Source organism: Trichosurus vulpecula, chromosome 7 (genome assembly GCF_011100635.1).
Source record: "Trichosurus vulpecula isolate mTriVul1 chromosome 7, mTriVul1.pri, whole genome shotgun sequence".
Classification (NCBI taxonomy): domain Eukaryota; kingdom Metazoa; phylum Chordata; class Mammalia; order Diprotodontia; family Phalangeridae; genus Trichosurus; species Trichosurus vulpecula.
Window position 1 is genome coordinate 207323435 of NC_050579.1, and position 15808 is coordinate 207339242.

Consider the following 15808-nt stretch of genomic DNA (forward strand, 5'->3'; position numbering starts at 1 on the left):
GGAATGACACAGCTGGAAACAAACATTAAGTATCTGAATTGGAGCCTTTCCCCTGGGCTCTCTCACATGCCCAAAGCCTTTGTGTGACATCCATCTCTCCATCTCTAAGGCTTTTTTATTGATTTTTGCCTTTCTATAAAAGTGCATTTTGTTTTACGCTGTTTGGTATGATCCCCTAGTAGACAAACCTGCTGCTGTGATCTCTCTCCGAGCCAATATGCTGGTTCTAAATGAGAACCCCCCCCCCTTTTTCCTTGGCGCGCTCTCTCCCTCACCGTTTGAAGAATCCCCCCTGCTTCTTTCCCACTCTCTCTCCCCACCTGAGGTCTCCTGAGTTTTCAGCACTTAAATAGATTTTTTCTGTCTGTTCTCCAAAGACCCTGCAGTATTTCATAAAGGAGAACGAGAGAGATCAGCAAACAAACCTCCCAGCATCCAGTTCCTTCCAGCAACCAGCTTGTGAGCCCCCCTCCCTTTTCAGTGCAGCCCCAGGGGATCTCTTCCTCTTCTCTTCCAGCAGGCAGAGCCACCAGAACGCAGGGCAGCGGCTGGCGGTGGTAGTGGCGGTGGTGGCGGCCGCAGCAGCAGCAGCAGCTACAGAACCCACAGTAGTAACAGCAGCAGGCTTTTGTAGGGCTTTCATTCTAGCCAGCACCAAGACCCAGGCAAAGAGCAAGAGAGGACCTCCCTCGGCCCCCCCCCCCCCAACACGCCCATCCACCCCCATCCTCCCCACTCACAACCCCTCTTCTCCACCAGTAGCAGCGCTGCTGTCTTCCCACAGGAGAACTGGGAGGACTGCTAGAGTCTGCATCACAACCCTCCCCCTCCCCTCCTTTTTTTCTTCTTTTTCTTTCCTTGCTTTGGGATCTTGCTGCTGGAGACTGGAGATGTTCAGAGAAGAGGAGGAGGGACCACAACAGAGTCGGCATCAGTGGCGGCACTGGGGGCAGCTTGGCACAGAGCGGCAGCTAGACTGTCCTCAGCATCCCTTCCAAGTCCTCACTGCCCCGACAAGGATGTGAGGAAGGAAAACCTCTTCTGCTGCTCTCTTGACTCAAGCCTGCCCTCCTCTAAGGGAGCACCCGCTACTCTTCCGCTGTGATCCAGAGACTGCTTTCCAGCCTTTGGAGGGGCTACGTGGTTTTGGACCTCTCTTCTCTGTTCAGTCTCTTGCAGACCCTCTTTCTGCTGCCCCGGGACGGCGAAGAAGAGATCTGGACCAGTGGCGTGGCTGATTACAAGGACTATTAAGAAAGACAGTGAAAGACCACCGCCCTTCCCCCTCCGGCCACCCTGTGCCAGCTTTCCCAGCCACTCGGGTCTTTTCAATATAACTCTCGAAGAGAAGGGGACCAGGAAGGAGCCGCTGCTCACCTGCTAAGCTGAAGAACTGAGGGTGGGAGGAAGAACCCCAACTGTTTTCCCCTCCGGCCCCTAACCTGACCACTGCCCTCATATTCCTGACCAGCTCGCCCCTCAGTGGGTCTCCTGTTGGCCCCCGCTCCCTCTGACTGCCATGCACTGAGTCCTCTGGCGCTGGGACTCCAGCCTGTCCCCGTCCCTATGGGGAGGGCTCCCCGCCAGGCTCCGTGAAGTAAGAAAAGGCGGTGGTAGCCGGGCGCGGAGCGCCCCGCGTTCCGAGCTGCGGCTCGGAGGTGCCCTGCCCCCCCGCCCCCGGTGTGCCCCCTGGAGAGGCTGGAGGGGCCCCGTGGGGGGGAGAGGGGTCGGGGGTGAGCGCACCATGAAGTCCCTCCTCTTCAGCCGCTTCTTCATCCTCCTGCCTTGGGTACTTATCGTCATCATCATGATCGACGTGGACCCCCGCCGGCCCGCGCCCCACCTCGGCCCGCACCCTCACTTCTCCCCCTATGCTACCGGCCGCTGGGGCGCAGCTCCGCGCGCGGGCGTCCCACGGCCCCCGCTTCTCCCTCGGGACAGCAACCCAGACGGGGGCCCCCAACGGGGCGCGGAGCAAGCTCGCAACCGCTCGCAGCCGCCTCCACCTCCGCCGCCGACGCCGCTGCCCACCATCTATGCCATCACCCCCACCTACAGCCGCCCGGTGCAGAAAGCGGAGCTCACGCGGCTGGCCAACACCTTCCGGCAGGTGGCGCAGCTGCACTGGATCCTGGTGGAGGACGCGGCCGGCCGCAGCGAGCTGGTGAGCCGCTTCTTGGCCCGAGCGGGGCTTCCCAGCACCCACCTGCACGTGCCCACACCCCGGCGCTACAAGCGGCCGGGTCTGCCCCGGGCCACGGAGCAGCGCAACGCCGGCCTCGCCTGGCTGCGCCAGACGCACCAGCACGAGCCTCAGCGGCCGCAGCCCGGCGTGCTCTTCTTCGCCGACGACGACAACACCTACAGTCTGGAGCTGTTCCAGGAGGTAGTGAGCTTTCCGGCGCACCTGGGGCGGGAGGGGCGGCCGGGGGCGGGGGTCGCTCGGGGTTCTGGAGCCGAGAGTCCCACTGTGCACTAGAGGCAGCGGCTCCGCCCCACTCTTTGCACTTGAATATCCCTTTGGGTCCCGAATCCCTAATGTGTCACCCTGGGGTAGGTAGGGACCGCCACCGGCGCTACTGCACTTTACCGATGTTGTTCCTGGCCACCCAGAACTCTCCTCTCCCCAGGGGAAGAGAGACACGCAGCGGGGGCCCTCCAGTGGCCTTTGTTCTTCCTTTCCAGACCCAGGGATGGGCTGAGTGAGCAACTTCCATTCTATTGACACTACACACTGCCTATGCTAAACCCATTTTAGTTTGGGAGTAAAATAACAGACTGTTGGATTAGGAGTATAAAGCCTAGGTTCTAATCCCAACCCTGCCGCTCAATTCCTGTAGGCAAATCACTTAATTTCACTAGGCTTCAGTTTCCCCTTAAAGGAGTGAAACCAGATGTTCTCTAATATCCCTTCTCACCCTGAAGCTGTGAACTTATTTAATGTTTGTAAAAGGAGGGGAGGAGCCCAATCTAACCCAACCAGCAATTATTAAGTACCTACTACTTGCCCCTAGCTGTTACATCCTGAGGATACAGGAGCTAAACAAAAAGCAGTCTCAGCCCTTCAAGAAGTTTACATTCTCTCGTGGGAAATCTTGGAGTCGGGGGTTAGGTGAAAACGTAACCTGAACTGTGGTATTATTAGTGGTTAAATTGTAGAAAGGAGTTGGGGGATCGGGGTAGGGGAAACGGTCAGATCACAGAATTCAGCAAAGGAGAAAAACTACAACAGGTAGAGAAGCACTTTTTTGATTTAGAACCCTAATTCTCATAGATGTAGAGAACTTCTAGTGTGGAATCTCCATCCACCTACGAAAATCTAGACTGCTCAGTAACTTCACAGTATTAGAGAGTTGCCAGGTGCAAAGAGAAATTAAATGACTTACCAGGAAAGGTCCTCCATCTGCTTCACCACTGCTTTCCTAAAGAAGGTAGGTGGTTCTCTATTAAAAGATAGCAGCTGAGTAACAAGTTTTTCTCCTGCCTTTCTAGTGCACAATTCCATGGCACATTTTATTTGGAAGCAATACACTTTTTGCCAACAATTTACCTTTAGGCAAATTGATCACGATCAACCCTTTAGGGGGTTTCAAACCTTTAGTTACAACTAACCACCTTCCAAGAAAGATGGCATTATGGCTGCGTGTGTGCGCGTGTGTGTGTGCATGTTCTCCAGCGTGTGTGCTGGAGTAAGTGTGATTGCCCTTTGGAGAAATGGCTTTTGCAGTGACAGCATTAGTATTCCACTCATTGGGACAGGGCCTGACCACAGGATCGAGGCCATTCATTCAAGCTGGCCACTTCACTGTAGGCATGACAAACGTTTGCCTTGTGATCCTTTTAAAATTAAATATCCTCATACATGCACAGATATCAGGCACACTTCAAGTTATTATTTCTGGATTTCCTAAAGACAAATGGTAATTTTAAAAAAAAACCTTTTTTTTTTCCTGTAAGAGATACTGAGTTGCAAAGTCAACCATTTTTGCCTCCTTAAATTTTTACAGTCATCTATACCACCCCCCCCATAAAACGAGAGTGCAAAAATATTTTTATCAGCCTTCATATTTAGACATTTAATCAATAATACACACAAATCATATCAAATATGGATCCATCTTTTCTGCCCCTGCTTCTTAATGCTCTCTACCTCATCTATAACATGTCTTATTCTCATTATAACTGCCCTGTTCCCTGATTATTCTCTGACTTCCCCTGTGTCCAAGTTAGAGCCTACCTTCCTAACTGAAATGTGGGGTATTTTTTTCTACTTACAGTGTAGAGATCTTTAATTTCTTTCTTTTTTTTTTTTTGGAGGGAGGAAGGCAGGGCAATTGGAGGTTAAGTGACTTGCCCAAGGTCACTTGGCTAGTAAGTGTCTCAAGTGTCTGAGACAAGATTTGAACTTGACTCCAGGGTCGGTGCTCTACTCACTGCAACACCTAGCTGCCCCGAGATCTTTAATTTCTTAATGGCATTCACAACTTTAATTTTAATTCATTCAGGTAAGCATTTATTAAGCCTATACAAGGTACCACACACTGTGCTAGGTTCTGGAGATAGAGATAAAATACACAAATAAATTTACACATACACATATATGCAGTCCTCATTCTCTAGAGAGTTATATTTTATTGGGTGGAAAACAGCATGTCCACAGATAATGCAAAGTGTGTGTGTACATACACACAACACAGAATTATATATACACATATGTGTGTGTCTACATACATACACACGTGCATATACATATACTTTGCATAATCTGTGGGTACATTTTCATATATGCATATGTATGTATGTGTGTATACGCAATATACATATATACGTACACACATGTACACAGGTATGGAGAGAAGAGAATCAAAGTAAAGTGGATAGAAAACTAACCTTGAAGCCAGGACCACGTGGGTCTGGCACAGTGGCTGTTCAGCCCTTTACAAGTCACTTAACCTATCAGTGATCTAAACAATTCTGGGGAACTCTTAAGATGCTAGCCTGCATTGGTAGAGAGTTTCTTCACCTAAGATTTTCCGATACCAGTAAAGTCACAGGTCCATTCTGAATCCCTTTTCTCTTATATGGAGGGAAGGCAATAACAACTGAGAAGGTGAAAGAAATCCTGAGACTCCACTCCAACCCTTTCATTCACTATCTTCTACCCCGTAAGCAACCAGAGCAGGACTGACTTTCCCTTCTCCTTCCCTTCAGGCATGGCTTTCCTGTGATTTTCTGCGGAAACAAACAAGGTTAGGGTTTGTATGATGACTGGAAGGACCATTGCATTATCCAACTCAACAAACATTTATTAAGCAAGCACCCATTATGTTCCAGAGCAGTACAACAGCTTCTTCTGTTTAGTTTATTTTTTGCTAATACTAGGGAATTTGTCTTCATTAGAAGTGACTTCCGTTCGGAATCACAATTATAATTTTAATTCACCCTAATTTTACCCCACACCACCCCCCTCCTTCAGTCATAAGTTACCTTTAACTGTGAACATCTATTGTGTTTATGTAAAGTAATTTACACTCCTTTTAATTAACCTGTTAGGAGATTGGTTGTAAAGGAAAAATGATTTTCAGTTTATGCCTAGCTTCTAGCCCCTTGATGTGAGATGTGAGTTGTTTTTTTTTTTTTTTCCCCTGCTGGTGGGAGAATTGGCACATACATGGAAATTCAGCTCATCATAATACAACCTTCCTTCTGATGTCTCCCAAGCTAGAAGAGAGGGTGTTAATTAGTGGACGTTAAACAGCAAGAGAAAATTCCCATAGATTTTTTATTGGGGCATAAGAAGAATAATTGCTTGAGTGGAAAAAAGTGTATTGTATGGGAGGTATGCAAACTATAGAGACTCCCAGTATGCACTGAAGATATGCACAAATTTTAGGGATGTAAAATCACAGATATTCTATATGGATTCATAACCAGAAAGATGTATGAGTGAAAGAAATAAACTTAACTGTAAAAGAAACAGTGCATCTCTTGTCTATCAGACAGAAAGATGCCTCTTATTAAATCCACAGAAGGAACCCCCCTCCCCCCTCCCCCACCTATACACAAGAACTTTATGGTATGAATGACACATTTTTAGAATTCAAAACATTAAGCAACTAGAGGACAGGAATATTGTTTTCCAATTCCTCCCCCTGCCCCATACAGTGTTTTATGCAGGGCAGGCATCTGTTAGCTATTAGTCTCTTTTTACAATCTCTTATTCTTTTATTTGCATAATGAGCAATGTTGAATGTTTTAAAAGTCCATTTGATGAAATTTGGAAATCTGTATACTGATGCATTATTCTCCCTAGTAGTTGAATTCTTTTTAAACCCTTAAGTTATTAATGCAAAAGAATTACAAAATCCACTCTAGAATTTAATGGTTTCGTATGTATTGAAAAATGCTGCATGGAGTAGTGGACAGAAAGCTGTCTTCAAATCTAGGAAGCCCTGAATTCAATTCTTACTTCTGAAATAGACTGGCTTTTTATGTTTTAAGCAGCTTTTAAAAGGCTAAATTGCCTTGGTGCTGATGTACATTGGCAGGGCTGGGGGTGGGGGGAAGTTTCCTTAGTTGAATATTCACAATACCAGTGAAATCACAGGTGCAGGCCCTTTGTATTGTATTATATCGACATGGCATGTACTGTAGTAAATAGAAGTGAAAGTGATATCTGAAAACAAAACTTCTTTCTTTTTAGGGGTGGGAATACTTTATACTCAAAGTAGAGACTCCTAAAGCTGAAATGTTTATTTTATCCTTTTGTCTCCTACCAAAAAAAAAAAACCCACCCCAGTAACATAAGACCATTTTTTAAAGGGATTCACAGCAGTTAAGAAAGAATGTCCCAAGACAGACTTCATCTTTTATTCATGGTATTTCTAATTTCCATGAATGATGTTAAAGTAGATAAGATAAAAGGAGGAAAATGAACCAGGTACAAATTAGCTCCCTATGTATTGGCTGCAAAGGCAGGAAAGTAGAGGATGAAAGGTCTCCAAATTAAATTAAAGGCGCAACAGGCAATCCATGTTCAATTATTTCTCCTTAGTAAGTGGAATAGTAGTTTCTTCTCACATCCAGCTAACTAATTTTCAGACTCCCCTTTCTACAGGGCTGTGCTGGAAGAGCAGTGTTTGCACTGAACAGCCCCACATTCACGCACAGATCCATTTGCAAATGAAGCTCTGTGTGAATTGTACCAACAGAAACAAAACAGGTCATTTGTGAAGGGTGGTATCAAAGGCTTTTCAATCTTAGAATATAACTAAAACCATCCTTTGCTGGTTTTTTTGCAGCCTTTATAGATTTTTGCATGATTGGATCATACAATAATCCCTATTCCACCACCACTAATCTCCCTCCCCCATACATGTCCTATTGATCTAATACCCTAGAACAGCTCATTTGCAAAGGATTTAAGTCACCTTAATAAATGTCAGGGTTACAAATAAATGTGACTTTTATGTAGCTGATTATCAAGTAATATTTTCAGTCAGATCAGATTTTTATTCTGTACTTGAAAACCTTGAATGTTTTCCAGGATTTAGCTCTGATTAATCTCAGGTAGAGTCAGTTTTCACCTTTGGGAATCAATTGAATTGAAAGGTTAAAGGAAAAAAAAATGCTTTCCAGACCAGAACAAACTGTGAAACATTGATGTGATAGAAAGCTGGAGATCTTAATGAGATGAGATTAGGAAAACAAATACCAAAATCAGCTGGGGTATGTTGAGGATGTCTCCTTCCTTCAGCCTTACAAAGGAAAAAAAAGAAGAGGGACAGGTGATGGGGCCTGGGCCTGGGCCTGGGCCTGGTTCATTCTTCCTCTTTTTTAGGACCTCCTCTTTTGTATTTTTCTGGTTGGAGCCACAAACCAAAAAGGATCTGAGTTACAGCATTGAAATCCAATTTACCCTAAATGGTAAATGCCCCATGTGTCTCCTGATGGGTAACCTAAGGTCCGCATTTCCTCTTAACCTTGATACAGTTACTTAGAGTGTTTTCTTTTCATGGTGAGTAAAGCAAGACTAGGAGATGCTGTCCCTCAGGTCTAGAATAAATAGAGCATTGGCCTGGAAAAGTATCACAAGTACTAAGCTTCTGCTCTCCTGAAAACATGCCATGTGTCTTTTAGGATATGAGTACATTTTGAAAATGAACATATATGTGTGTGTGTGTGCATGTGTGTGTATATATATATTTTATATATATATATATATATATGTGTGTGTGTGTGTGTGTATATATATATCTACGTATTAAAGTACAGTCCTTTTTCATAGAATTGAAATATAGTGTGCACAGTATTTTTTAACCTATTTCAGCTTCTTCCTCCTCATACATGGATGCTTGACTTGTGTGCTCTTTATATTTGTTTGTGGTTTGATGGCTCATCTTTGATCCCTTTGCCCATAAGCATAGAGACCAATGATATCCGTTTGGTTTGTATTGTTTTGATTGAATATTAGGAATTATGTTCTAGATTTCAAAACATTCCTCCTTCTGCCCCTTGCTATCTTTTTTCCAACATGCTGTCCATACCCCTTCCTTGCCCATTATTAGTGTTTTTACTCTGTGTACATTTATTCCCCTCGATAGAATGGAAACTCCACGAGGGTAGAGACTTTCTTGATTTTTGTCTTTGTCTATGTTTCCTCAAATCTAGTACCTTTGTTTTTTTTTTTCCTTCTCAGATCTGTGAGTTCATTGGTATGGGGAACTCCTGGTGTAGAAATTGATTAGATTTAGAGTTAGGGTGATTCAAATGAGTGACTACTCACATAACAGTTACAGCCAAATTTAGAGCATAAAGGAGTTTTCTAGGTTTGAATCAGGTTTTTCTGATTCTAAGACCAGCCTTCTATCCACTACACTATTCTCTCTCTTGCCTAATAGGTGCTTAATAAGTGTTTGTTGAATCAAACAGGATTAGTTTCTTCAAACTAATAGAGCTGAAGACCTGTCAAAACAGTTTCTATTTGTAGGCTTTGTGGATTTGTGTTTGCTCTGTGCTGGTGGGACTTGTTTTTGGTACTTCTTAGATCCGGCAGTGGGTGACTGTAATTTCCTCTGTCTGCTCCACTTTCCTCCAAATTACGAGCTTATAACTTTTCTTTTGTATGAATAGTAATGAGAATAGCAATTGCTTATAAGACATGCTGCAGAAGCAAAATAGAAGAAGCTAAAGTACAGCCAATGGTCTTATTTATTGAGTATTCTGCATTCTATTTTAAGTACAGTTTTCAAGATTGCGCTTTCAATATAGAATTCAGTAATACCCAAATATGACTCTTTACAGCCTTAGGACTACGTTAGAATATCAACATACTTTGTCTAGTTTATGCCTAAACATTAGTGGAGATTTGAGTTCCATTGCCATCGAAGCATGAAATTTAAATTTTGCATATAAACTCAGCTCTTCGCCTAAAAGGGGGCAGAATTTATCTGCACACAAATAAATCAAAGTAATGATACCTCAGCTTTTATATATATAGCAAAAGAAGGTGGCTTAGATTGAAATAATTTGTTAGCAGAAACTGTAAAACCTTAAAACCAAAGCCCCAGGGTCAGTAATACTTGTGTTCATTTTAAATAATTATTGAAAGTGATATATTAGCAGCCTGGGTAGAAGTAAAAATGAAGTTAATAATTTTTAATATATAAACCCAGAAATAGATTAAAATCTTAGATAATCTAGCATCTTCCTCATTGCTATTGGTTTTGTCTTCCAAAATGGAACTCATCTTCTCTCCTTGGTTATAAGTCTTGTGTTTTCCCTCTGACTTTGTTTTCCTCATCTGTCTTTTCCTTATAGACCATATGCTTTTTCATTTTTTTTTCTTGGAGGGAAATTAAAGTTCATATGTAAGCTCTTTATTGTCTGACTTTGCAAATTAAATGTTTATTCTGTAGTGTTTAGGTAACAGTTGATAATTTCTCCAAGGAGATAAAATATGAAAATTTATTTCATACTCATCGATATGCATCAGCAACTACATCTCCAGCGTGTGCCTCTTGCCAGGGCACACAGAGCGGAATGAAGGGATGGTTTTCAAAACAGCCTTAGGTATCAGAATGGGATGGCAGTAGGAAGACAGTGTTGAATTATTTCAGATGAATAGGGAAGTTTATAATGTGAAAGAGATGCTGGAGGTCTGAGCCAATTTGAGGTGATAACAGTTCTAGAAAATAGACACTTGCCTGGATTTACATTCAGCAGGTGTACTGTAGGCAGCTTACTCCCTGAGGGCAGCAGGTTTTGCAGGAGGCAATGCCAGATTACTAGCATATTCATTATGTTGTTTCTTGAAGGCCAGCACTACCCCCTCCCTTCACTGGTGAGTGTGTGGTGCAATCTTTGTTAATTCCCTTGTTTAATTTCTTCTTCTGGATTAGGAAGTTCTCAGGCTTTATTTATTTATTTATTTAGTTAAATGGAGAAGTGATTTTTGTTTTAATTGAAAACCTAGAGGAAAGGAGGGAGGTTAGTAAAAATAAAATTACTTAAAGGAAAATCATTTTGGCCTTTCACTTTAACTCAGAATTCAGTAGTTTTATTATTAAATTTGGAATCTACAGAAAGAGAAAAAAATGAGCAAAAGGGCCACATACTAAATAAACGTGAGACTTCTTTAGTCATGAAGACGTTACAGCTTTAAACTCTTAACATTCTGGCTAAATAATTATTTTTTGAGCCTTTATCTGTAGAAAGCAAATAAGCTAAATTATAATAATTTCTTATTGAACAAGTTTTAAGTGTCTAGGATATTTTAATTCTTGGGATAATTGAGATTCTCTTGTGAAATCCAAAGGCCTATAATGAAAATTTGGCTATTTAAAAAAAATGAATCAGAGGTCTGAGAAATTTTTCTACTCTAACCATTTCATTTTACAAATGAGGAAACTGTAGCCCAGAGAAGTTTTAAGTTAATATGCTAAATTGTCTCAGGCAAATCACTTAAACCTCTGTGGACAGAAGATATTTCACCTGAAAAGTGAGGGAGTTGGGCTAAATAATCTGTGAGGTGCCCTCCAATTCCATAAACTACTCTTGTGATAGAGCTGGGATTAGAACCCAGTACTCCTGACCTCCAGGCAAGAAAACTCAAGGAAGTGGAAAAGTCATACGAAATCGGGTATTTACTAATTTATTTAACATCAACTCCTTAGCATCTATTTAAAGATAATACATGCTTCCTGCTCAAGTAGCATCTGTTGGCCTCCAATTCAACCCAGATTATCAGGATGTACAGGAAACTGATAGACTTCTTTATAGTGACCTCTGAATAGTCAGCAGCCAAGTGGGCCTAGATGGACAGCACTTAGAGCAAAGCCATTATTTTATTTTTGTGTTGAAATTGAAAGCACGTCAAAGTGAGTAGTGGAGGCCTAGATGTTAGATACAGAAATACAAAAATAGAAGTATTCATCTATAATGCATCAGTGTATCTTTAGTACATCATAGAACCTATTTTGAGCCCAGTAAGATGGGGATCTACTAGTTTTCCCTTCCTTCATTGGTAATGGTAATGATTTTACAATTCTATAATGCAGTGCCGTGGGGGCTCTTAACCTGAGGTCCATGAAACTGGTGTAAATTTTTTTTTTATGATTGTATTTCAATCTAATTGGTTTCCCTTGTAATCCTGTACATTTTATTTTGTGCATTTAAACACATTATTCTGAGAAAGGGTCCATAGGCCTCACCAGACTACCAAAGGGGTCCATGACACAAAAAAAGTTAAGGATCCCTGCTCTACAATGTTTAGAAGTTGGTTTGAAATCCTGCTCATGAAAATGCTGTTTCTCAGAAACATGTATATGGAGAACACAATAAAGAAATATATTTTTATGATTATTTTATATTATTATGACTGATATTTATCAGTGCTTTAAGGTTTTCAACGTGACCTGTACATTACCTCATTTGATTCTCACAGCGAACCTGTGAGGTAGGTGCTATTATAATCCTCATTATATAGATGGAGATACTGAGGTTCAGAGAGGTAACACTGTTTGCTCAAAATTAGGGAGGCAGTGAAAGGGTTTCTTTTGGGGTACAAACATCTGGGTTCAAAACCCAGCTGCCGTCTTAGGCAAACCACTTCATTTCTCTAGACCTCCATTTTCTTCTCCGAGGAAAAAATCATAGAGTTGGACTAGCTGTAAGGTGTATGATCCCAAGATCACAAATTGAGTGTCAAAGGCAGGATTCAAACCCAGTTCTCTCTTTATTTTGGTCCAGTATTGTTTTCAAGGTACATCTCAGTAACAGGATTATGTTTTTATTCTATTTTTATTTTATCTTTTTTGCTCCCTTGGGATTCAGGCTACCTATTTGTCAAATACTCCTGTGCTCTTTAGGTTGCAGTTGAGGCAGAAATGAAATAGTAAAATAGTAAAGGTGGTAGTGGGCTCTTGCAGAGAGACTGGAGAATTCTTCATATATCCCCAGTGCCTGAAGGAGAGTCTTACAATAGAGTAGCAAGAAGTCTTAAGACTTAGGGAAAGACCACATTCTTTTGCCAAAGGGAGGAGGCTGAAGTTTTCAGTCATTTTTCAGTTGTGTCCATCTTTTGGTGAACCCATTTGGGGTTTTCTTGGCAAAGATACTGGAGTGGGTTGCCATTTCCTTCTCTCGCTCATTTTACAGAAACCAAAGCAAATAGAGTTAAGGGACTTGCCCAGGCTCACACAGCTCCTAAGTGTCTGAGGCTGTATTTGAACTCACGAAGTTCAGTCTTCTTGACTCTAGGCCCAGTACTCTATCCACTGCCCCAACTGGCTGAAAACCCCCAGGGAGCTTAAAGAGCATCTTGTCTCACCCTTTGCCCAAAGTCATATCAGATAGAAACAAAATCCATATGTGAGCCTGGGCCTTTGACTCTCAATCCAACCTAGTTTATTCTATACCAAGCAACCTGAAAGTCAGCCCACAATCCCTGATCTGTAGTTGTTCAAAGAAACTGGGTCAGTAGCTAGTCAATAACATTTTTGAAGTTTCCCTGGGTATGTGACACAATACCTAACCACTATGGAAAACAATCGGTATTTTTTAAGCATTTACTATAATGTGTCTTAAGTGTTGGGATACAAAGAGAAGAATGAAATAGTCTCTGTGCTTAAGGAGTTTATGTTCTATTGTGGGGGGGGGGGAGGGATACAGTATGTACATGTGTAAGTGTGTGTGTATGTGCACACACATACACATTTTGTTGAGTCATTTCAGTTGTGTTTGACTCTTCATGACCTCTTTGGGGTTTTCTTGGCAAAGATACTGGAGTGGTTTGCCATTTCCTTCTCCAACTAATTTTATAGATGAGGAAACTGAGGCAAACAGGGTTAAATGACTTGCCCACGGTCACACAGCTAGTAAGTATCTGAGGCTGGATTTGAACTCAAGAAGATGAGTCTTCCCAACTCCAAGCCCATTATTCTATCCACTGCACCAGCTAGCTGCCTGCCCTTTCTTCTCCCCCCTCCTCCTTTCTCCCTTCCTCCCTCCCCCTCCCTCTCTCTCTCCTTCTCTCTCTCTCGCCCTTCCCCCTCTCTGTATGTAGGTATATATATACACACACATACACATATATACATACATATATGTATACACACATTTATATGTACATATATACACATACATACACATATCTAGGTGTATGTATTTACATATATATGCACATGTACGTATATAACCCAGAGAGAGAATACAAGGTAATTTGCTAGAGGAAAGGGAAGGAAAGGAAAGAGTATTATAGACCTGTCTCATGACTTCAAGAGCTCAGAGACAGGTAAACCTGGATTCGAGTACTTTCTCTGCCACTGCCAGCTATGTGACCATGGGTCATTCACTTTCCCTCTCGGCTTCAATTTCCTCCTCTATAAAATAGGGAAAATAGTACTTGTAACACCTCACAGGGTAAATATAGGACTCAAATGAAATGATCTATGTAAATCACTTTAGGCACCTTAAAGCACTTTATAAATGTCAGATAGTATTATTAATGGGGGAGAGAGGGCCCTTGCAAATGCTTATGAATACGGTGGCAGTAATGTCTAAACAGAAACAGCATGGTACAATGGAGGGAGAACTGGTTCTGTAGCCAGAGGACTGGGTTCAGATCTCAACTCCAGTACTAACTACCTATGTGAGTCTCCAGTTTCCTTAACTGCAGTATGAAGGGAGAGGTCGAGGTCAGAGGTGTCAAACAGTGCTGGGGAATATAGTTGGTGAAATAGCAAAACAAAAATACAATAGAATGTAGATAATATTAATATGTGGTTTTCTAAGTCAATACATGACTCTAAGGGATCTTTGTGTAGGATTTAGCAGCCCCGTATTTCAGGGCAGCTAGGTGGACAGTGGGTAGAGTGCCAGGTCTGGAGCCGGGAAGACATCTTCCTGAGTTCAACTCTGGCTGTGTGACCCTGGGCGCCCTGTTTGCCTCCGTTTCCTCATTTGTAAAATGAGCTAGGTAAGAAAATGGCAAACCACTACTTTATCCCTGCCAAGAAAACCCCAAATGGAGATCATGAAGAGTCAAACACAACTGAACAACAAATTTCTATTTGAGTTTTGACACCACTCAGATTACCTCAGAGGTTTGTTCTAGCTCTGTTTCTGTGATTTTATAAACCTCACTACAGAGATACACATATTGATGCTAGAAAACTGTGGGGTTGAAGGTGGGAAGGATGAAGGATAGAAGCAGATGTGAAGACCCTGGGAAACTTGATGAATACTCTGGTTGATGCAGATTCTTAGAGGCTTGAAGCTGTCCAGATCAGAGAGACAGCCAAATGTCTATCCCTCACTTTCTTAGGTCTCCAGCCACCTTTGAACTCCAGTAATATCTGTCTTATTGGGAGTGGTGGAGGCTTCTGATACCCCAAGATTGACTTGTACCCCAGTGTAACACTGGCTGCATTCTTCTCATTAAATTGCTTAGCGTAATGAGTTAAACCGGGCTTACATGGAAAGATTTTGTGGAGGAGGTGAGATTTTAGCAGAATGGAAGGGCATTAAAGGAAGTTCTCGATGAAGAAGAGGTGGGAGGGGTGTTTCAGTGATAGGGAATGGCATTTGTGGTAATTCAGAGGCATGAAAGGGTAAAATGTGGGTGTGTGAAAGCAAAATTTCATTGCTTGAAGTTGAGATTAGGTGATAGACTTGGAGCAGAAAAGTATAATTAGGAGAGAATCATTGAATTCTAGGGCTGGGAGGATTATTAGAGACTGCTTCTTATGCTTTATTTTATAGATGAAGAAAGTGAGGTGTTTAATATCACCCGACAAGTAGGAGATCCTGTCTCATGAATCCCAAGCTAGTAATCTTTTCCATGTACCATATAACCTTCTCAATTGGTGCTGATTTTTTTAGATCCTATGATTGGAAAGTGTGATGTAGTTTTAGAAGAAGCTTCCTTGGAGTAAAGATGTTTGCTGCATTCTAGCATTTGGCCTCAGAAGAAGCTGAACAAATCTCTCTAATGGCCTAACTCTTCTTTTGCTGTTTTTCCATTCCCTCATGTGTTTTTTAAGTGGGGTGGTATACAAGATTTCAATTCAGTTCAGTTCAGCATGCAACTACAATGGTCCTCTTACGTGCCAGGGACCTCATTAGACTCTGGGAGTGCAAAACCAAAAGTGAAACAGTCTCTGCTCTCAAGGAACTAATATTACATTGTCCTACCTTACCTACTCAGTGGGGACCTGAATGACAAGCCAGAGAGCTCTAAAGAGGGCCGCTGTGAGCTGGCAGGCACTGAAGTGTTTGAAATTTGTTTTCCTTTTCAATTTTTGCTGAA

At 42.4% G+C, this 15808-nt stretch overlaps 1 protein-coding gene across 1 annotated transcript in view; it reads left to right on the forward strand.

Annotated features, from left to right (window-relative positions):
• Nucleotides 1-1744: 1744 nt before the first annotated feature.
• Nucleotides 1745-15808, forward strand: part of B3GAT2 (beta-1,3-glucuronyltransferase 2) — a 90515-nt gene continuing 76451 nt past the window's right edge. The window contains exon 1 of the mRNA XM_036767089.1: nucleotides 1745-2386. Coding sequence (XP_036622984.1) covers nucleotides 1745-2386 — 642 coding nt within the window. The remainder of the gene's footprint in view (nucleotides 2387-15808) is intronic.